Raw genomic sequence first — 23,149 nt, 5'->3', positions numbered from 1 at the left:
CATTGGTCGATTCTATCGTGATTCCAACTTTCATAATCTTGGTAGGGGAACTTGGTGCATGGTAATCCATCAAGTGGTCAATAAATAATCTCTCTACAAAGCAATGGTAAAATTGTGTATATTATGACCCTTCTAAAACCAGCAATAGATGGGATCCTTGTGAAATAGTTGCGTATTTGCAATAGGTAGCTTGTATGATTGTTAAGATTAAGAACCTCTCCAGCCACAGGTATGCTGAGTGTAGGGCATCTAATGATTAGGATGACCCAGACACACAATCAAAGGTCCTCAACACACATGTGCATTGTGATCCTCCAAACCGTCAGATACGCGGTGAGACCCAGAGGCTGGAGAGGATATAGTCAATCTAGTTATGATGAAAAGATTGTAATACAATGTATTAGCTTTTCCATCATTTCTTGGTGTTGGTTGAATTGAATTTAGACCCTTTTTTTTTTTGGCTAATGGCTGGTATCCAAGCTTTTGGCCTGATTAGTCCCGCAAGTCCATATTGACCCAACAATCACATGGATCAGGTCATATCAGAGTTGAATAAGAACTATTCAACTTTTACTGAAAGCAGCGAATAAATTAAATCTAGACCTAGATAAGTTGTATGCTATTGAACTTAGAGAATGGAAATAATGAATAACAAATCTTTTTTTTGGACTACTGCCCTTGTCTCTTACTAATCTCACCCTATAAGTGTAAAATCACAATGGCTTTACGCTGTTATACTTTAGCAAATAACAATGACATGGTACCTACCTCAATGGCTTTACTCTGATAAATATCTTTGGCAAACACTTTCTGGTCATAACTCATAACCTGTTTTTAGGCATGACTTGATTGGAGTGTAATGAAAGTTTTAGACCTATAAAAGACCATTAAAAGAAATCAATAACGCAATGATATGTCTTAGAATTTATAATGAATCATAGAATATATATACATTAATGTTAGATATTATAGTTGTGTTTGAAACCCGTGATGTCACTTTTCCTTTTTTTCATCATACCATTTGAAATTTTTTACCATTTAAAATCCATACTGTTTATTTTCATTTTTTTGCCATTTTTGTTTTTGCTAACTATGATCTAGATCAGTATTGACTGATCAACCCAAGAATCGAGACTATGAATCTTGTTGTACATTGTACAGCACCATGGTTTCAAGTATCGATATCGTATCGGATTGGAATTGGCAAAGGCCTATCCTCGATCCCTAACTGATTCAGATCAGTTATTCATATCATTTCAGGCGTAAAGACAGTAAAAACATTATACTTATAAAAAAAACAAAAAAAGGAGGGTAAAATTGAACGATACATATTGATACCAATACTATCTCCTAAATCCATTGTGTACAGTGGTTAGTGATGATGATTATGAGGAAAACCCAATTACTTTTACTGTTAGGCTGTGTTTGGTAGCCAAAAGAAGAAAATAAAAGAATTAAAAGGTACATTTTTTGTACTTTTTTCCTTAGGTTAATAATTTTTTTTTACACTTGATATGTCTTCACCCAAGAGAAGATTCTCCTTTTCAAATTCAAAATTCTTCTTGAAAATTATGAAATTTTCTTTTGTTCTCCTAAAAAATTTCTTGTCAAAGACACAAGAAAACATAAGAAAATATGAAAAGATAATAAGACAAAAATTAAATAATCACACAATGATTTTCTATGTATCTATCTCTATCTTAAAATTTAAAATTTTTTGAACTTTTTTCTTTTTCTTGATAACCAAATATACATAATCTTTTTCTTATTTCACCATTTCTTCTCTTGGTTAGAAAACGTAGCCTTAAAGGAATGGAGTTTGAGGGGAAAAAAACCCGAAAAGTACAGCATCCAATGGCAATTCGCTTTAGTGGAAGAAGAAGAAGAAACGCCGTCAGTGGCCGGGCCGCGAGGAAAATATAAATAATAGAAAACTCAACTCACAAACAAACAGTTTCAGATTTGAGAGAGAGAGAGAGAGAGAGAGGTGGGGAAATGAGTCCAAAAAATTATTCGGAAAAGAAAAACAGCTTTCGGAGAGCACTTTGATAAGAAAAGCGATAAGCTTTACTTTTTATTCTCTTTCTCTCCCTAATCCAAAGCCCCTCCGCTATAAAAAGGTTAAAGAGGAAGTAGAAAAAAAAATACGATACCAACAATTGAAACGTTTCTCCCTCTCTCTCTCTCTCTCTCTCTCTCTCTCTCTGTTGCTTCTTTGAATCTTTGATTGATCTGCCATTTCTGTCTTTTGCTTCTGATTGGTCTCTGCTTCACCGGACGTACTTTCAATGGTTGTCTTAAAGACCATGGGAATCTGGTCTCTATGAGACTATGATTGCCTTTAAGCATTCGTCTTTGGGCTCTTTAATGGAGTCTTTGTCCTAGAGATCTGTGTCTGTAATTCTTTAGTTCTTTTAACCTTTTTGGAGGGGAGGGAAGGAACAAGGAGAGTAGAGGCTTTTTAATTGCATGCGGAGATGCAGGAGGTGGAGTCCGAAACCGCGTTGTCTGTGGATCTTCAGGTTCCTGTGGTGCCAGCAGTTGATACGCGGGGCAAGCATCGGATTCTCGCCGAATTGAAGCGGCTTGAGCAGGAAACTAGATTCTTAGAGGTTAGTTCACCTTCGGATTTCTCATGATCTTTCTCTCTTTTCAGAAGTTCCTGATTATCTGATTATCGAAGTCTGAATGCCCTAGAAGTTATAAAAATCAAAGTTTTTGAGTTTGTCTTGATTCCATTTACATTTATCTTGTTATTATGGAGTGATCATATATTAATTGGGGGATGAAGCTTACATGTTCTAGAATGTGAAGGTTTGACTTATTTCGGGTTGTTAAGTCTTACGAGCACTAGATGATTCGGTGAATCAATCGAACTGTCCAGAGTTTTAGGTTGCTTTGAATCATTTTCATGGAGCTTATTCAGTACCGAAAAGAACGCTGTTTTCAAGTAGTTCGGGTGTTGACTCCATTTGGTGTGCTTTTTAGTCTCTCGTGGCCTTCACTCAGTTGAAGCAATATACAGATGCTTTGGCTGATGAATGCAGGAATTATTCGAAGGGCCATTGGATTTTTCTTTGGCTGTAAATTGCCTTGCTTTCATCACGATGGTGATGGAAAGGGGGATGCTGCTTTCAAATTTCAATGCCAGATATGAAAGACCGGGATCATTAGATGGTGCTTATCAGAACACTTGAAGAGCCTCATTAATTTTTAATGATTTCTCAGTTTGGACTGTAAGCTTGCCCAGGGGAAAAGGTGGGTTCTTTAGTACACAGCTGTTTCCCGACTGAGATGCTTGGAGGGAAGTGTTTAGCTCTCTACCACTTTCGTCCTCATCCCCCTTTTTCTGTTGGACTTTATCATCTTTCCGCGTTTCCGCTAAATAACCCTAGGTTCTTCTGCTAGAGATCTGTGCCCTTAAACGCCTGTGTCAAGACAAATCTTGTTTGCATCTCCTATACGGAATGCTGAATGTTTAGCTTGACCACATTTACAAGTGTTTCCTTTAGAAATCATAGAAAATTTCAGCTGTTCTGCTACTGCTTTTTGTTTGGTTATGAGTAATTGGTTTTGACAATCCTCGAGATGGGGAAGCTAGAAGTTAGAAATGACCATTAGGCATCATCTGAGAATGAGTTTCTGTGATGGAACATGTGAAAACCTACCTGTTCCTGACCACTTTTCATAACTTTTTTTCCCCTTAATTTGTATCGTTTTGGACACAATCAACCAATCATCATCGAGGTCAAAAGGATATGTAAATCAATATTGTTAGACTACTTGGTGTAGGTAATGATGGTTTGATGCTGAAAAAATGGTTCACTGAACACTATTTGCTTGTCAATGTGTTCATCATTTGTTGGGAATTGTGTTTAAACGCTGGAAGAATGATTCATGCTTTGATTCTTATTGAGGTGATGATTTGAAGTTGGGTACAGTATGGCCTGATTTTAAATGCTTATAGTTTTTGTTTTTCTCTGTATACTGAAGATTTAGCTCCGTTTTGGTATTTTAACCAATTGGTCATCTCAGAACAGGACTAAAATTGAGTGCAATTATTTCATTTGTTCCATTATGAATCTAAAAGTTATCTTAGATTGGTACAATAAGAAAGTACCAAATTATTTTTAGTTCTTGATATTTATATGTAAAATTATCCCCTATTTTGGTGCTACCTCAAAAAATTGGTGTAATGCCGGTTGATGTTCTTGGTTGGTTTCCCAATTCATGTCAATGATTTTTAAAAGGAATAAATTTTGAAGAATGGTTCACTGTACTGCTTCTTGTGCATTTAAGCATTGAGCAATAACGGGATAAGGATTCATCCACTCGGTAGGGTTAGGTCTCAGAATTACTGCTGTCAAGGTAAATAGGCAAAATTTTGGCCCTTGGCGTAGACTTTTTGAATTGATTATTTATTGATTTCTTTAAAATGTAGGCAAAGAATATAGACTTAGATTTTATTTTTCTGAGCAGTAGTCCTGAATTTTTGTCATTTTCAGTCATGGTCTTTATCCTTATTTTCCTTTTTTGGTGACGGGGAGCATTTAGAGGTCAACAGTGAGTCCACTAACCTAACCAAGAGTTGTATAGGTAGGGTTGATATGCTGTATGCGTAATGATCAAAGACCCACAGACACAACCTTTGGGTTGTCATGTCTTTTTGCTGCTAGTGTATGTACTATGTACTTATTCAAGAATTGGTGCGAATTTCTTAATAGGTGCCCACCATGATCCTTGCTTCAAATAGATCTGATTTGGTCATTGGGGTCCAAGTTCTTGAAAAGTAGCTTATGGACGATCTTGTGGTTGTGTAGGAACACTAATACACCTTGGTTTGTGAAAAAACAACAGTGTAGTGATGTTATCGTACTAAGATGACTGTTTTCTGAAAGGAAAAAGATACTGCAGTGTGCTCACTGCATGGACAGTGGACACATTTTATAGTTAAGACTGTAGACAATTTTTGTTTTTCATTATACTACTGACTGTTGGTGCCTGGCTTTCCAGTAATCTAATGGAACAGGGGGGATGATAAAATCAGGATTTTTATCTCATGGTCACATCTCAATTAATTATGTCTTCCATGTCTTTTCTGTGAGCTTGTCTTTACCATGTATTTAATACATGATTTGGTTCATTCGCTTCTTATTAACTACTTATTTAAAAGTCATTTAGAACTCTTGGAAGAGTCTCCTCCCACATAAAGTCTCATGCACCAGGATACATGTTGATTCTAGTGGAGATCCGTGCTGTCCTTTTTTGGTTTAAACATGAAAGATGTGTTGTATTTTGTCACGTACTTACCTGGACTATAACAAATTTTCTCTGATTTCTTATGGCATCTTATCAAGCATGTTATGAGAATCTGGTAGTCACCACTTCATCGAAGTAGGAAACTTTTTTACCTGTAATTTTAGATGTCTTGATGACTGGGAATGCTGTGCAGTGAAGATGAAGTTCTAAGGAGGGGTATGGCTAGTTTTGGATTTAATTTAGAGTTAAAACAAACCCTGTCCAAGCCTTAGAAGTTGAGAAAAGCATGGAAAGCTGCAGATTATCTTTGAAGGATAAATTTGGACTTTTCCCCTCTCTCTCTCTCCCCCCCCCCCCTCTTCTTTTGTCCATGTGATGCATTTAGTTTGCGGCTCCACCCATCTTACAAGTAATACTGTGGTTACTTCTGTCGTAGAGTCTCTCCATCATCAAGTATCAAATTCTTCATGACACAACTTTTTCCTAATACCTGGGAACATTTAGATGCTGAAACATGTTTTCATAGGTGAAGAAATGAGAAATTGCTGACTCAAATACGGAAAGGGAAAAGCTGACCAGTTTCTGAGCAGCTGCTTCTTCCCTATTACCATTCAATCATTTATATTTATCAAAAAATGTCTTTTGGTTTATTTCCTAAAAATTGTCCAAAAGCGAACCAAGAGAATGTGCTTCCACAACACATGCCTCAGAATAGTTTTTATAATTCATGGGTATGAGTTTTAGTTTAATGCTGATACATCTGCATCACCTTAGGTAATATTAGGGGTGAGACATTTGAATCACAATTAGCTCCCATCCTCCTTAGGTGTCATCAAGCTGCACAGGGAGTTAAAAAGATAACTGACACCATGCTGCCAAGAAATGCTCAAAAAAGAAGTTGGAAGGGCATCAAATAATAAATAGAGCATGGGGGATGAAAATAATCTACTTATGGCCTTCCTTTCCCTTCTATGAAGAAGTTCAATTTCAGTCAACTAATCCCATGTACATTAGGGTTTTGGAGTTCTTGTTTTACAAATATGCTAAGAGCTCAAAATCTCAAGTTAGAATTCTAACAAGCAAAATAGAAAGTGATGTAAGATCAGAGTATGTCTCAAAGAGTGAAGAGGATAATGGAGGACGACTTGAACTATTAGTGCTGTCCCAAATTGAAATATAGGCTTTGTTTTTTGTAATACATTGGTTTGGGATTGAATTTTTTGTTCTGTAATTGTAATGGACTGAGATATAAAGCCCAAAAACTTAGTTGTGAACTGGGTTCATGAACTTCAGGCTTCTTGTTTAGTTAGTCGTGGATCCCATATTAGTCCAAATTTAGGTGTGTTTACGAATGTTGGTCTAAATTGGTTTCTATGTCAAGAGTCCTTATCTTGTTTGTAAAGTTAGTATGTCTAGCTCTTAAGAGTCCTAGCGTTAGAAATATCAGTCTAGTAAGAATCTTAATCAAGCAAGTAGGCTTTGGTGCTTACCGATGTGGCCCATTTTCATTTTGCCATGTGGAATAATGATGTGGTGATTCTGAATGTTGGATGGATAGTACATGGTCTGGATTGGCCACGTGTCAAATTTAAGGTCCTAATTCAATTAGCTATCCATCTTATGTATTGGCAATCATTCTCATGTCCATCCACCAAGTGGCTGGAAGCTTTTGAGGTGCAAAACTCTCATTGATGTGAAATTAGTCTAGCTACAACCCCATGTAACACCAAACCCTATGTAGACTAGGGTTTCCTCCATTTCCATCTAGGATCATTAAACTAATATTAGAAACCAAGCATGATAGATTCCAACATTGCCAGTCCACCCGATGTCTCCTTGTGCACTACTATAATGAATAGAAACACCCTAATACACAGTTTCCGTTTAATTACGAAACTGCCGCTGCAACTGAAACACAGCTTAAAAAATAAACAAATCGTGGTCTGCTGACCCAAATTAAGACCTGTTGTAACCTAAAAACTCATTGGACAAAAATACCTCAATACTACTGACTTTAAAACCTGCAAAAGCTTGCTGGGCTTGCAGGTTATGTATACAACTTTATTTTTTTTTTTTCTGTGTGTCGTCCTTGGAAACTTATCAGAGACAAGGAGCTGCAAAGAATCTCTCTCTCTCTCTCTCATTTAAAACGCTCCTTTCTTGGATTTCTTTTGACGTCAATGTCCTTATTTGAATATAGAGTAGAGCATTTATATATGCTTGTCAATTAATAGAGGACCCAAGTTGAAGGTTTTGTTTTCATTTTTCTCAGTGGAACATAAAGAGGCAGAGAGTCCCCTATGAGACATACAAGATCAATCTGGGTTTGGGGGTAATCTAATTGTGTGAGGCTTATTATAATACTAAATTAGAAAGCACCAAATGAGAGGCTTGATGCATTTTCATGTTCTGCTGACTCATGTCCCTCAGAAATAGCAATTTTGAAGAAACCTGGTTTATCAATCTATTCTCTATCAAAAGGAGGTAATAGTGGTAACTATCAACTATGGCTTGCCTAGGACTTTTTTTTTGTTCTGTTTGCATTAGCTCTCTCTCTACCCTCTCCCCACCTGTTTTTCAAGCAGTGTATTCATAACTTTTGATCTGACCTTTTTAATATAATGTTTGTGCAGCAAGAGCTGGAAGACCTTGAGAAAACAGATAAAGTATCAGCCGCATGCCAGGAGTATGTATAAGAAAATCCGATAATGCTTAGTCTGCTAGATTTTATTTTGTCTCCAACATGACTTCCAGGTTAATTATTATAGGGATTCTGAATTTCATTTGGTGTCCACCAGATTGCTGCTCAACGTAGGAACCAGACCGGATCCGCTATTGCCGGAGTAAGTAAAACTAACCCTTACGCTGCTTAATTAATCTCAGCGTTTTTTTCGGGTGAATGACCTCAGCTTTTTTACCCAGCATGCAAAGCTGAACTTCCATTTGTTCTGGTTTTTGATAGAACTACTGGCCCCACCAACCCAACCTGGGATAGATGGTTTGAAGGCCCACAAGAATCACAAGGTTGCAGATGCTGGATACTCTGAAAGCTCATTTTGAATTTTGTAGTTATTGCGAGTTTTGAAAGGATATTTTTTCGCATTACTTGATTTGTGTCAAATGTTGGATAAAAATACCCATGGGGTAAGAAATGAAAATCTTTTCTTGTTTTGAAGCCAATCAAAGCGAAAATACATTCTGTAGATCTGCTTATAAAAAACTCGTGAATTGTACACAAAACAAGTTGTTCTCCTTCCACAGCACCCACAATGGGATTGGGGAATGTGCTAATTCTCGTCCTTATCACAGCCTGGGCTATCTTAACTCGAGTCCTTGCCAGTCACATGCTGTGCTATCCACCCCAAACCATCATATAACCCTTCTCCTGTGAGGGCACAACAAGCTTGGATGTGCCAATCATGATTCTTGATACTGTGAAGTGAAAGGGCATCAGTGATCTCAGCTGGGGACATGGCATCCTTGAGGTCTTGCTTGTTTGCAAAGACAAGAATGACTGAATGTTCAAGATCCTCATGTTGGAGCAATCGAAAGAGTTCATCCTTCATAATATTGATCCTTGCACGGTCGGTGCTGTCTATCACCGCAATGACAGCATGAGTCCCACGATAGTATGTTGCCCATGATGGCCTCAACCGCTCTTGCCCACCAAGATCCCAGACCTGTTAAAGCAAAATTGATGCAGCACATTAACCAAAAGAGTAATTAAGTAAGCTCAACTACAGAGGTGAAAACTTGTAAAGCACATGGTGAATCAATAAGCTATCTCCTAAAACTGAAATCAACCAAAAGCAAAGCAATGTAGTGAGATGGCCACAGCTGGTTTCAGGAAGAAAAAACGATTTCGGAGTAACAAAGAATGATCAGTATTCATTCAAAATTTTTTATTCATCCAAAAAAAAACAAAGAATGATCAGTAGAGACCAGTTAGGTGCTTGCCAAGAACTTGGTAATGTCTCGGAGAAAACAAAGGAAGGCCAGAAGGTTGACACTGTATCAGGAAAAGGAATGGAAGAACTTTGGGATCTGCAAAGCCAAATAAGTTCCTGGATCTACGCATGCAACAAACGTATTGGCATAATGGAACCCTCAAAGGCAGAAAAATAAAGAGACACCGGGATAGTAGTATGAGCAAGGATTTCTTTTATCACTGCTTCAGGGCAATTAAACGGGAAAAACATGAGTAAATTCAGTTCGGAGAATGGAGTTCGAAACTGGTGGAGCTGGGTTTGCATCTCAGCCACTTTCCTAGGCATCAGTGTTAATCAGCACTCCAAATCTACACAACACAGGAAATCTGAACATAAGTTACATGGGTTTTTTTTTATTTCAAGGCGCAGACTGATCACATTACCCTAGGTATCGGTTCCCTGAATACAATTCAACTACAATACTTGGGATAGAAGTTCAAAATGAACAAAAGACAGGGAGAAAACAATGAATCAAGTACGAGGAAAAATAATGAAAACCATCTGATAGGCAAATGATGAGAAACCACTAGGTAGTTTGTCATGGAACTGAATCTCCACCATCCAAAAGAGAGGCAATTCACCAATTAAAGGATTGCAGAGAGTTGACTAGAACTCTGAGAAATGATACCATCCAAGTCAACTTTCAAGCCCAAAATACGAAGAGCAGTTCAAGCAGGCAATAGCCACTGCTTTACTTGTTCAGTTCAATCCTCAACCCACCACAGCTCTTAAAGACCAATGGATAGCACTATAGTTGAGTCGGCCTTGACAACAAAATGGAAGTTCTCATCTATGGAATTTCTCCACCAAATTACAATTTCAATATTGATAGGTCACTGTAGAACTCATCCTGATGTATGCACCAATTTATCTCCGAACAAGCTTCTACCAATATAGAAGACCAAATAACTATTCACAAGCACATTTGACAGAAGTAGTCCATGAAGGGTATTTATGAAACCCAACTACAGGCTCTCCACACTCCACAAGTCTCTAATCTCACAAAACAGCAGGCTCTCCACACTCCACAGGTCTCTCTAATCTCACAAAACAGAAAAGGTCGTGGCAAAATCACAAGACTGTAATCGGCCTAAGAGATCATAGAAGTGGACCTGCCAAGCATACATGGGTAGATGTGGTTTATCTTTTGATTGATGAACAATATGCAACTTTTATTGGAGAGAATTTTATTTTTCTCTATTGGAAATACGTAATTTTTGTATAAGTCAATAGTTTCATGTAACCTGAGGATTGAACATTTGACCTTATTCCTTTTTCCTAATGTTAAACCCCCCACCTCCCAAAAATAAAGGACACACAAAAAATCATTTCGTGTACCTCCTCCTTTGTGATCAAGATGCAGATATGTATGGAGCTTGTGATACAAATAGTAACAATAGATCATCTCAAAGAAAAGTCTTCAAATGCATCAGAATGCAAACTAGTGCCACTATTCAATCCATTGTAAAACCCAGTTTCAAAACTGGAAATGAAAGAAACCAGAGCTGCAACAAATTCGATTCTCCACACTCACAAGATGATCACTTAAAATAACCAGATAAAGAAAACCACATCTAAAGCAAAAAATAAAAAAACTACCCAGCAAAAAAAAAAAAAAAAAAAAAAAAAAAGCTCACCTCGAACCGAATGTTCTTGTACACAAGCTCTTCCACATTACTCCCAACCGTGGGATGTGTAGCGACGACTTCTCCCAGGTGCAATTTGTAAAGGGTTGTTGTCTTACCAGCGTTATCTAGTCCTACCACCACTATCTTATACTCCTTCGCCGGAAACAACATAAACCAAAATCTCGATATGAAGCCACCCATCTTGTATACAAATAGATACTAACCTTAAATCTGTGACAGAAAACCATGAAATTCGTAAAACGAAATATATAATAAACCGAATTGAGAGGCATAAAGGTTCTGCTAGTTTCAGATCAGCCCAAACAAATATTTGAAGATACAAAAAGGTTCTGCTAGTTCATATCAGCCCAAACTTGCAGATCTGAATCGAATGAAGCCGTGGAAAAGAAAAAGAAAAAAGGGTGGGAAATAAAACAAACCTAACAAAATTGAGAGGCAAGAACGCAAAAGAAGAGATCCAAGGTCCTCTGTTTCACTTCAAAGGCGAACCAGAGATCGACAGAGATCGGTGGTTGTCTCTGGTTTGTGAAGTCCGAAGAAACGAAACCAGAGAAACCCTCGATCGTCCAGGAAATCCGCTTAAATGCAACTCGCGTAGAAGGGTACGTCAATGAAGAGCTTTAAAACGAAGAAATGGGAACAGAGAATAACCCTTTTTAGGTGCCACAGAGGCATTTATATAGGGACCCATCCGCTCAGTGTGAGCCACGTCATCCACTTAGGCTTCCGTGGTGGAAGTGGAAACTGAAGCCTCAAGGTGAAACTCATGGTCAACGAGCTTTTTAACTATATCGCATCAGTATCTGAAAATTGAAAACCAGCTCTGAGCAATACAGTTCGATCGGATTTTCCGGGACCCCAGAAAACCATTAGATCTCATTCAAAATTCCTGGTTATCTCTATAAGAATTCTGAAAAACATTATGGGTTTTGGGTCGTCCATTCATAATGAAGAAGAAGACGAAGTGGGAAGATCTCATAAATGACAGTCATGAGACCCAAGTTCCAACCCAATAGGGGTTCTGATATGCTTAACGAGTCACTGCTTTCATGCTTTGTTTTCTGGATGATTAACTCGACTCTGCTCTACCCAATTCCTCTTCCCCTCTGTGAATAAAGCTTTAAGTTAGATTGTTTTCCTTGTTACCCATAAGGGGGCTTTGCTTTTGGAAATGGTGAATGAATGGAAAGCTTCCAGAGTCTGTACCAATATTGGTGTCAATGAGAAGCTTCCATAGGATCCATTAGTTAGTGAGGTATGTGCCAAATCGAAGTTTTAGTGGCATATCCAGATTCCAGAAAGTAAATGGAGAGCAATTGGGGTCTGTGTAAAGCACTATTGCTAACTGGTACCATTAGGATTCTTTTGCCCAGCCAGGAATAAATGGAGATAACATACCCTCCTTAGCAATATGAGCAGTTATTTCTGAAGTTCTGAATTCAGACTGAGATGTTATACCTACAACCATAGAATTAAAATATGTTTAAAGCAAAATATCCAATAAGTCTAAAAGTCAGCCGGGCTGATGTCCTTGCATTAACCACCTGCATAATTCTTGGCTATCCATGCCACCCACACCTCTACTTCTCTGAAACCTTCTACCTTTGCTTGGCACAAAACTAGAGAGATGCTTCTAGCCTTTGATGCTGACAGAGACCCAAATGTTTCTATTGCCATCAATTAAAAAATAGGCAGCATTTTTTTTTTTTTTATCTTCCTTTGTTTCCAAAATCCAGAACATCTGATTGGAAACATCAGTCGATCGTTACAAGGATCATGTTGGAGGCAAATTTTCAAGAACCTGATGTCTATCAAACATAAATAGTTTTAATTTAAAAATAGGAAGAAGGAATGCTACCCATCTGCATTTGGGCGCAAGGGTGGGTGGGGAAAGGGGCATCTTATCACCACCACCGAATACAGGGGATTGTGTCTAGGCATGAAGAACACGGGTAACATTCTTTTTTCCCTTAAAAATATGATCAAAAGAATTTTTGAGAAAATGTTTTTGGTGGGGGAGTGTGGGGCTACGCCCAGATTGGCTGGCCCCATATGAAAAGAAATAATGCCTGTCCGGTTGATGTCCGGAAAGAATACATTCTCCCAACATTTTTATTCTAAATTTTGACCCAAAAAACAAAAAAAGAAACATTTTTATTCTAATATGGGGAAGAAGCGCATTAAACTAATCAATTTACTACATAAATTCTGATTCCTACTTGAATCCCATTTATTTTCAAATAAGAAAAACTTAGGGTGCTTGAACCATGCAGCTTGGAAGTGAACAATCTTTTGCAAAAGAACGTTGAGATGGAAAAGTATTATGTAAAATATAACAATGGTCAGGAGAGAAAGATGCCAAAGATCATAGACAAGCACCTAGCCATAAAGAATATTATCAAGAAAAAAAAAAAAAAAAAAAACTAGCCATACAGAAATCCAAGCGGGGGCAATCATGCACCATCTAAACACTCCTTTGTTAATCTAGAGGGTTTGCTTGTTAGTCCAGGTAAAAAGGACCCTTGAACTTGAAGGTTTAGATTAACTAGAGCAAAGGAAAAAAGAAAAAAAAGAAGAAAAAGAAGAAGATTAAAATCACCAAGAATAATGAAAGGAACAGCTAACAACAATAAAAAATATCCAATCTCACTCCAGAAAGGAATTCTATTAGTCACCAAAGGGAAGGCATAAATCACAACCAAACACCAAGCAGTGCCATTCTGAGCATCACGAAAAGTGACAGCCAGAAGGTGATCACTTAACCAAACAGAAACAATCTCAATACCACTCCTAAAAAGGCACCAAAGATCCCCACTTTAACCTCTATTCCCAAAACTCAGAATAAAAGGAAACACAAGTGATCCTACAAAATTTTGGTATAACCTCATCTACAGATCTTCTGATGGGTCACCAACCATCAGAAGTGATTTTTGTTACGGGTATAAGCCGACTTGTCATCCAGAGTCGCCATGTAATGGGAAAAAATTACTTACATGGCAACATCGAAATTAACCTATTTACAGAGCTCATCATTTCTGTGCTGTGGAGATGGTTGATATATAAAATTCCAAAGCCAAACGCATCAAGGCTAGAAACATGAGAAATCTAGCCAGATAGATTGATGGGGTTGGGTCATATCAAACCCATTATACTTCCACCATGACCTGAAAGTAACAAGTTAATCAAGCTAAGTATTGAACAGCTAAAACTTTCACAACAAGGTAAAGACATATTCTGGCTTCCCCAGGTACTGGCTACGTGAAGAGTTAATCAAATGCCAGGTTTTAAGAGATGCATCCAATGATGGATCTACACTTAACAATATAGCTCCGCACTCCAACAATCTACCAACTTCCAAAACTTCCATGAAGAGAAGTCTACAGAAACTTTAGTTCAGATAATGAAGAGCAAATCTAACAATCAACAACGATTGAGAAAGCAAAATCTAGAAGAAAAAAGCTGCAGTATATGCTTAACAGGAAACAGTAGCTAACACATGATTTTGATTAAGTGGGAATATAAGAAATGAATGAGAACCTACGACTAAACGAGTCATTGAGTGGAACCTTATTTCAAGAACTGAAGGAGGATCACCTTCATTGTCTCAAAAAATTTAACAAAAAAGGAAAAAATGGATCTCATAATAAAATTTCTGAATAATGTCAACTAAATTTGATCACTTGGACAATAATTACATATCTATACAGTGAAATGGCAAGCAGAAAACTGCCAGAGTGTTTCATAGAATCAATTAAGAGAAATCTACCCAAATCTGATAAAGAATTCCTGGTTTTACTCTGTGCCTTAACATAATTAACAACTAAAGCAGGATGGGCATTTCGAAGTTAAAGGGTGAGCTTCTAGGATGATTTGAATTTTAGCCTTGTCAGAAAACATAATTATTCGAGATGATCAAAAACATTGAGAAGATAAGAGTTGCCTCAGATAAAGTAGATGTTCCTCATTTGAAACGTGAAGGGAGAGACGAAGATTTGTTAAGAGCGACTCCTGCTCCCAACTTAGAGGACCAGAAGAATACAAAGCCTGCACGGTTGATTTATATGCATTAAGCTCTACCTCATGGATGTTGGCTCCTACTTCATCTTCAATCCAGGAGGGTAAACATTTTCTCCTGGGCCTAGAGTCACATGATGATTCAACATCATCCAAATAACTATCACAGATAATCCTAGGTGGTTTTTGGGAATTTCGAACAGTGAACTCCCCAACGTCGTTACTACTACAACTAGCAACTGAGCATTCGTTACTTTCTTCTGTACCCCGAACAGGCGCCGATGATAAACATAAGGAATAATTGTTTGTTTTTTCTTTTTGCATAGCCATATCAGAAGACTTTTTTATGCATTTCTCACCCAATTTTGATTTTGGGGAAGAAACAACATCTACCTGTTCAAGAAGAGGAAGAGTTCTAATGGGCAGCTTGTCATGCCTTCCATCTTTCCTGGTTACGCTCCCTCTCTTATGACCTCTAGCAACAACAGCATCTCGAGGGGATGATTTGAAATGAAAGTTGCGACCACGCTTTAAAGGATTCACAGGGTAAAGAGTCTTGATGTGATCCTGCCAATTTCTTTCTATGCTGTAAGTTTCTTCCTGAATACCTTGTTGCAGGTCCTCGTAAACTAAAAATCCTTGAGAATATTTGGAACTGTATTGTGTGACCTTATTGTTCATTTGCTTATCCCTACCAACCTGCAAATACATGTATGAGTTAGTTATGACACCAAGAAAAACCAATTGATCCAATACAAACCACTTAGTCATCAGGCCTGAAAATTCAAACAATTATCCAAATATGTGGAAATCTTGACAAGGAACTGTTCAATTTGGAAGATTCCAAAGCAGATTGCTGAACAAGATACTCTGCCAGGAAGACTATTGATATAGGAAGATGTATAACATCTGCATAAATTTTGAGAAAACATCCAACTAAGGTTCCCCTTTTTCTTTCCGCGCCAGTGAGGGGGATCCACATAGGTTACAAAAAGCAGGAAATTAAATTAATTTAAAACATTTAAAAAAAAAAAATCTGTGGAGATTGCTTTTCATGTTTGGTATTCAATATCACATAAGGAGAAAACTATGCTTGTGTATATAACATTTTCTCTTGATGAGACACTAAAAGAACAAAGCAGTATGACCAAATAGTGACAATCATAAACTCATGAAAACAGAACTAAAAGAGCATGCTGGGGAAAAATTCCTAAAACTACAAAAACATAATTTTGGTAAAGAAAAAAAAGGTAATTTGAAAATTTTACCTTCACAATTTCCACCCACTTGTTGTTGCGCCAAACTTGTCGAACCCTAAGATCAGACCCACAAAACTCTCTAAGCTGGATAGAGCCGAACAGTCTAACAACAAAACGATTTTTATTCATCACCTTTGCAACCTTTCCAAACCTCCAAGAATGAATATCAAACACTTCAGCTATATCACCATTCACCCATCTCTCTTTCCTTGTGAATGGAGGTAGAGGCCTAACATCATCCTTGTGCACCTTTTCAACAAGTGGCTCTCCTTCATGATTCAGAAGCAAGTCATACCTAACAGTATACCAATCTCCATTTACTTCAACTATTTTTCCAGTAAACCAAGAGCCACATGGGTCCAGTTTTGTTCTCAACAGCTCCACTGTATTCCCTTCCCTAAACTTCATGACTCTAAATACCTTTAAGCTTAATCCTGTTTAAGCCAGTCCAAGTCAAAGAAAAGAAAGACCATATCAGAAACTTAATTCATCCAACCATTTACACAGAATAAAAAGTTGCTTGTAACAAAAGACCAAGGCCAATAAGTTCATGGCCAGATACAAAATTCTATCCAAGACCAGTAATGCCACAGAAACTTTTGGCTGCAGCTTTAGATCAAGTGGAAGAATCCCAATACCATGAAACCACTAGAGCCTAAGAAAAGTTGGTGCTGATTTCCCCTGATGATCAGAGAAACCACAGCACAGATGAGACCAAGAAAACTAAAGTATGTTACCAAATTCAAATTGAAAGATAAAAATGAAAACAAAAACAATATCAAACACCGCGAACCTGCAAATTCAGAGCCATGAATCAAAACTTCAACTACTCCCAAGATTCTACACCAGATTTAGAGTAACCCACATATCAATTCCCTTTTTTTCTCTTCCTAAATATTATTAAAAAAAAAAAAGACTACAGAACAGAGAACACATGCTACTGATACCAGAAATGCATAATAAAGGATGGTTAAAGAGCTTGTAGCTCATTCTGCAAATATTCACGATCCATTATCTTAATTAGAAAACCACTAAATCATTCAAAAAAAAAAAAGGCACCAAACTCATGATGCGAAACGGTAAAAATAAAACATCCACAGAGGAAGATTTATGTGAAATTTAAAGATACCCTTTAACGATTCTAACTGAAAAATTAAGGGGAACAAACCGATAGAATAATCCTAACAAAAAATTTCTGCAAAAAATAAAAAATAAAAGAAGAAGAAATTTTTGAGTGACCAGAGAAAAGGTTGAAATCCATAGAAAAAATTGATTGGACTGACCTGGTATGGATCGAGAGAGAGAGAGAGTGAAGTGAAGGTTGAAAAACGAATTGAACGATGCTTATTGTGTTAATTGAGTCACGAGTCTCATGACCACAACCTTGTGGAGGATGGCGTGCTGTTGGTTTTCCTGGAATAGCTCTCTCTCAGACTGAGAGACTAACTTAAAACTGCTTTAATTAGGAATATATATTTTCTTTGGTAAAATTAGGAATATCAATAATCACGTAAGAATAAGAATTTATAATTTTAGATAACCCCATCTTGTTTTTGAAATTGCTATATTGCCAGTTTCTAAGCCTTATTTACGGTTGTGTCCTTTTTTTTTTTTGGGTAATTTCTTTCTTCTTATTTACATATTTACTCATATTCCTAATTTCCAATTTTTTCTTTTTTGGGTGCAACCTAATTCTAATTTCCAATTTAGGTATGAATGAGGTGAGTCTGACCCATGTGAGGGATGAAAATAGGGCTATAATTAGGCCATAAAGGCACCCATAGAAAGGGGAAAAAAAAGCTACCCATTAAGGTATGTCTACGCTTAGATATAGGGGGCACAAAATGACCCTGCTGCCCTCGTCCATGCACCGGAGATGCACCCCACAGAATTATGAAAAAGAGAAGTGGCTAAGTGAGGAATACAAATATTTTACATACTGCCAACAAAAAGAAGGGTAGAGAAGGCGTCTGGGATTTTAAGGGTGTCAATCAGTCTAGTTTTTTCAATTCGATTCAAGATAAAAAATGTAAAAACAGAAATTGAAGTCGAACTAAAATTGAATAGGAGCCTCTTTTCAAACTTCAATTTTTATTTGATTCCATATTTGACTCATTGTTTGATTTTGACCTGGATTGTATTCATTAAATGCCCATTTTAGGCGTTTGGGCAAACATTCTGCATCTTCAAAAAAAAAAAAAAAAAAAAAAAACCCTTGTTCGGTAGGATCATAATCCACCAAGCTTCTTCCAAACATTATAAAGAAATATAATTTATCATCCACATAGAATAAAAATATCAAATTGATTTTTTTTTTCTTCACCAATATGTGGCCTGAATCGTCATGTTGACCCGGTGACTTAGTGATACACTCACCAAAAGAACTTGGGTGTCTTTCTCTTCATTATAACACAACTATCAATGTCATACTAATCACGGAGCCGACTCCTCTCCAATGACTGCACCCTCCAACCATCTTCCAATGATCTTTCCAAGGGTTGGGAGGGTTTGGTCATGCATCCCAACACTTGCCAACACCTAGAGATACGTGTCCAAGCATTCCCAACCCTTGAATGGATCGTTGGAGGTTGGTGGTGTTGGAGAGGATCTTTTCCCACTAATCACAGCATGGAAATGGTTTTGTCTAGTAAGGGACCCTAGTTATGCATGAGAAAAAAATTAATGTGGGACATACAACTCATTATGTAAGGGCACGGAGAAGAATGCTCACCTTACTTGTGTGAGAATCTTTTTCCCATATTAGTTATATATTATGGTATGAGATGTAAGGTAACAAGTAACAAAGATGTTAGATGCTTGTGGGGATTACAAACACAGCCTCACCTACTTTGAGGCAACTCTCTTCACCAACCCCAAGCATTCATGTAAATAGTAATGTCTCAACATAAAATGTTTACAAGTAAAATAAATAAGGGAAATATATTTTACTTTTCCTGCTATATCCTACACTTTCAAATGTAAAATAGTGAAACCTTCTATAAAGCTTCACATTCCATAGTTCTACTTCAAATATACTATAAAATTAAAAACTGATTCATCGAGTTTTCCTACACCCATGGTAAATGAAAATCCATTCACCATGAGGCTTGAGAAAAAGTTAGGGGAATTGGGAGAGTACTTTGGAAGATATTAAAACCCTACAAGAGTTTTCTATAGGGGTTTTCTGAACCCTAGGATGATGAATGGTTTTAGGAAAACATTTTCCTAAATTGTAAGTCTAATTTCTAAAATTTTCACATATTTTTGTTTGAAACAGATGAAGCCTAATGAAGCCTCATTTAATTGCTTAGAATTCAAAGGAAAAAAATAAAAATAAAAAATTGGCATCCACTTTTAATTACTCTAAAGTGCTATTTGAAAACATTTTGAATTTTTTTTCTTGTTCTAAAAATTAGAAAAAAATGTTATTTGATATAAAAAAAAAAAAAATCATGTTTGATGATCCTACTGTTGGAAAATTCGTAAGAAAAAAAAAAATGCTCTAAAGATTTGCTTCTTGAAACAAAATGGGCATAAAAAAAATTTTGACACAATTATTTGGTAGGAAAATATTCTCTAAGCCAGTGTCGAAGGCTACGCCGACACCTCCTTTCTCTCCCCCACCTGACACACTCTCTCCTCCATGCCTTTCCTATTGTTAACTAATTATCATCTTCCTAGTGTTGATAACCCTCTCCATTATTTGTATGGGAAGTGTCAAGAACCCTTTTCATTATTTATTTTTATATTAATTTTTAAGTTAACCAATTATCCACGAGCTTGTCATTACAGAAGCATGCACAATAGTGGTTGGAGTAGCAAGGAGGCTGGTCATTCTAAGAGTTGCATTGCGAACTCTAGGACAGAATTGGTGATCAACGTAGATTTGGGAAAGCGGTCGCCATTGCTATATTCGACCTGCTACCGATTATCTGCCACCATGGCTCTACTCTTGGAGTCTCTACTCACCACTTTGGAGTAGAAATGGTATCCAGAGGTTCTGCGAGATAAGTGCCTAGAGATGTTGTTGACACCAAGTTTCGATCCAGATTTGCATGGCTTTTTTCTGGAAGTTCGATGATGATCACATTTATGTGTGAAATCTAGTGTAGTAAAACATACATTTTACATATTTAAAATGGGGCTACCTTGGGTTTTACTCTCTTTTTGCAGGTTTTATATTTTCAAGGCCTTAAGAACTATCGGATGCTATATTTTCAATTTTACACGTAAAGATGTCTTATTTCTTTTCATGGTTGCGAAGAGGACGAAATTCTGAGGAAGATGGATGTGTTCAATTGTAAGTACACATTCGTTTGGTCAACCGCACAAGTGATTATTCTTTTCAGGTTAGAAAAAGAATAATTGATCAGAACTGAACTGAGATGCAGAACCAGCCCATCTGCAGTAGTCTCAAGAGTATAAAGAATATTTCAAATGTCAATAAGGATCGATGGACCACATCCTTAAGTGATTGAAGATTCGTTTTTGGTAACAACAACTACCTAGCATAGTTGGTGAGTTGTGGTGTGCAAAATCCCTTCCTTATTAGGTCTTAAGTTCGAACCTCTTAACTGCCAAGATGGTTGTACGCAAGTTTGAAGAAGAGAGAGAGAAAATAAAGAGAAAAAAAAAAAGACAAAGGCATGGATGAAATTTTTCATTAAAATAGAATATTGTCCAAATCCAAGCAAGAAAAATCAACCAAAGGGGGCTTCTTGAGCAGAGAGAGAGAGAATGCAAGAAAAATCGTGGGAGATCTCTCTCCACACGTTTTCTCTCTTCTCTCTCCTCCACTTTATCAACAAGATAAAAAAAAAATCTTTTTTTTTAGAAGCTAAAATCGTTAGCTTCCCTCCCCATTCTCTATATAATAGAATTAACACAAGGGAAGGAGGCATTCATTCTTCTTCTAGGGTTTTTTCTTAGTTTCTCTATCTCTTTCTCTAGTTTTCTCTTTCTCTAGCTCTAGTTCTAGGTTTATGCTTTAAACACTTTTGTAAGTTCTTTTTATTCAATTAATGTAAACACTTTTGTTTTTGATTCAGTCTTTTATTTTTATTTTTTAAACAATTAAAGTTGTAATTTTCAAGTTCTAGTTCTAGGCTTAGTTCTAGGTGACAAGAACAAGCTATGAAGCATGTCTTTCAAGTTCAATTTTTTCTTCAGATTTGGTTTTTTCCAGATCTGGTTTTTAGTACTGGTAGTGTCTCAAATCGATCAAGTTTTAAGGATTGAAGTTCAAGTAAGTAGACTCCTTCAGTAGTCTTCTCCCCTCTCTCAATCCCTCTTCTGACTACCCTTTCTTTCTTAATTTAGGATTTTAATTTCAATCATTATATTATTGTTATCCCTTTCCCCTAAGGTTCATGGCTACTATATGTGTTGATTTTGCCCCTCCTAGCCATAAAACCATCATTTTATTGTTTTTATTTTAATTGTCTCCCTTTTCCTTAAGCCAAGTAGAGTAACCCCTGTAAGAGTGACTTTCTGATCAAGTAGGGAAGCTCACATTATAATGCATCCCACAGGCTAAGTAGATAAACCTACTTGTGAGTCTCTCTCTAGCTTTATCCCCTTTCTTTTACTTTATTTTTATTTCAACATTTTTTTCTTTTATTGTTTTTCAATTGCGTGGGGTGTTTATTTTTAGCTATTTATTTATTTAATTTTAATTGCATGGCTTGCGTATTTAAATTCTTAGATGACGAATGGTTAGGACGTTATTTTAGATACATATGTTTAAGACGGTAATTAGAATTAGATCACAACCATTAATCAGTTCACTTTCGCATTATTAAAAGAATTAAAAAAATAAAGTGGCTACTCTCCCTGTGTTTGACTCGTAGCTACACTGATCTATACACTTGCGGTTACATTTTAAAATCTCAAACAGGCAGGTTACTATATACGCTTCATCGAGAACTTTTCTCGGATTTCAGAACCAATGACCAAGTTGACTAGGAGGTGTATGAAGTTTGATTGGTCAAAGGAGTGTGAAGAAAGTTTTCAAGAGCTAAAGAAGTGGCTAGTGTCAGCACCAGTGTTGACTATTCCTAAAGGCACAGGTGGAATAACAGTGTATACCGATGCTTCCAAAGTCGGATTGGGTTGTGTACTTATGCAACATGGCAAGGTGGCAGTATATGTGTCCAAATAGTTGAAGGACTATGAAAAGAATTACCCTATTCATCACTTAGAGTTAGCAACGGACATTTTTACCTTAAAGATTTGGCATCACTACTTGTATGGTGAACAGTGCAAAATCTATAGTGACCACAAAAGTCTTAAGTACTTTTTCACCCAAAAAGACTTGAAGATGAGACAAAGGAGATGGATTGAGCTTATGAAAGATTATGGTTGTGATATTCAGTATCACCTAGGGAAGGCCAATGTAGTGACAGATGCACTAAGCCAGAAAGCTCAAACGGTGTCCCTTGCCTATTTAGCTATCAGTCTCGAGCTCATATAGAAGGCGATGTTAATGGATGAAATCCTCTTGTATGAGGAAGTAACCTTGGAACTAGAGCACCAGTCAGATGATGTTTAATAGTTGACCATGTCCTTAGTAGCTCTACAGGTACACTCATCCATCAGGGAAGAAATCTTAATGAACCAGCCCTTGGATCCTGAGTTGCAGCGGATCAGAGAGGAGATTCAAGAGCAAATAATGAATGACCCTAGCTTTACATTAGCCAGTGATGGCACACTTTGTTTCAGGGTAAATTGTGTGTACCCTGCGATGAGGTAATACAAGACAAATTAGTAAAAGAAGCACACAGTTCTGAGTACTCTCTTCACCCTAGAAGTACTAAGATGGATGAGTGTACCTCATAGCTCTGTATGTGGCGACTTACCTTGCATGTCAGAAAATCAAAGCTGAACGGCACCAACCTTTTGGCACTCTTCAACCACTCCAAGTACCCGAGTGAAAGTGGGATAACATTACAATGGACTTCGTCACCAGACAACCACGTAC

The 23,149-nt window shown here is 37.1% G+C and overlaps 3 protein-coding genes across 7 annotated transcripts; 1 reads left to right on the top strand and 2 right to left on the bottom strand.

Annotated features, from left to right (window-relative positions):
• Positions 1–1,978: 1,978 nt before the first annotated feature.
• LOC122069179 (guanine nucleotide-binding protein subunit gamma 1-like) lies at positions 1,979–8,462 on the top strand. Its single transcript, XM_042633129.1, has 4 exons — positions 1,979–2,612; positions 7,893–7,945; positions 8,058–8,102; positions 8,222–8,462. Exons 1-4 carry the CDS (start codon positions 2,478–2,480, stop codon positions 8,304–8,306), a joined length of 318 nt encoding a protein of 105 aa, XP_042489063.1. The 5' UTR covers positions 1,979–2,477; the 3' UTR covers positions 8,307–8,462.
• On the bottom strand, positions 8,405–12,281 carry LOC122069178 (ADP-ribosylation factor-like protein 5). Its single transcript, XM_042633128.1, has 3 exons — positions 11,317–12,281; positions 10,886–11,107; positions 8,405–8,939 (listed from the first exon to the last, which is right to left on the bottom strand). The coding sequence occupies exons 2-3, from the start codon at positions 11,075–11,077 to the stop codon at positions 8,580–8,582; spliced, it is 552 nt and encodes a 183-aa protein (XP_042489062.1). The 5' UTR covers positions 11,078–11,107; positions 11,317–12,281; the 3' UTR covers positions 8,405–8,579.
• A 1,246-nt stretch (positions 12,282–13,527) lies between these two features.
• On the bottom strand, positions 13,528–17,613 carry LOC122069177 (DUF724 domain-containing protein 3-like). Of its 5 annotated transcripts, none has more exons than XM_042633127.1 (5): positions 17,454–17,613; positions 16,964–17,010; positions 16,180–16,851; positions 15,305–15,610; positions 13,528–14,061 (listed from the first exon to the last, which is right to left on the bottom strand). In XM_042633127.1, exons 3-5 carry the CDS (start codon positions 16,576–16,578, stop codon positions 14,044–14,046), a joined length of 723 nt encoding a protein of 240 aa, XP_042489061.1. In that variant the 5' UTR covers positions 16,579–16,851; positions 16,964–17,010; positions 17,454–17,613; the 3' UTR covers positions 13,528–14,043. The 5 variants fall into 5 exon arrangements, with proteins under 5 accessions (XP_042489061.1, XP_042489058.1, XP_042489060.1 ...); XM_042633124.1 differs by lacking the exon at positions 13,528–14,061 and having other exon boundaries at positions 14,442–15,610; positions 16,180–16,604; positions 16,809–16,851; XM_042633126.1 differs by lacking the exon at positions 13,528–14,061 and having other exon boundaries at positions 14,442–15,610; positions 16,180–16,604.
• Positions 17,614–23,149: the final 5,536 nt, after the last annotated feature.

Source organism: Macadamia integrifolia, unplaced genomic scaffold (genome assembly GCF_013358625.1).
Source record: "Macadamia integrifolia cultivar HAES 741 unplaced genomic scaffold, SCU_Mint_v3 scaffold542, whole genome shotgun sequence".
Classification (NCBI taxonomy): Eukaryota; Viridiplantae; Streptophyta; class Magnoliopsida; order Proteales; family Proteaceae; genus Macadamia; species Macadamia integrifolia.
The sequence above is the reverse complement of the archived record's forward strand: the minus strand, read 5'-3'. Positions and strand labels throughout refer to the sequence as shown.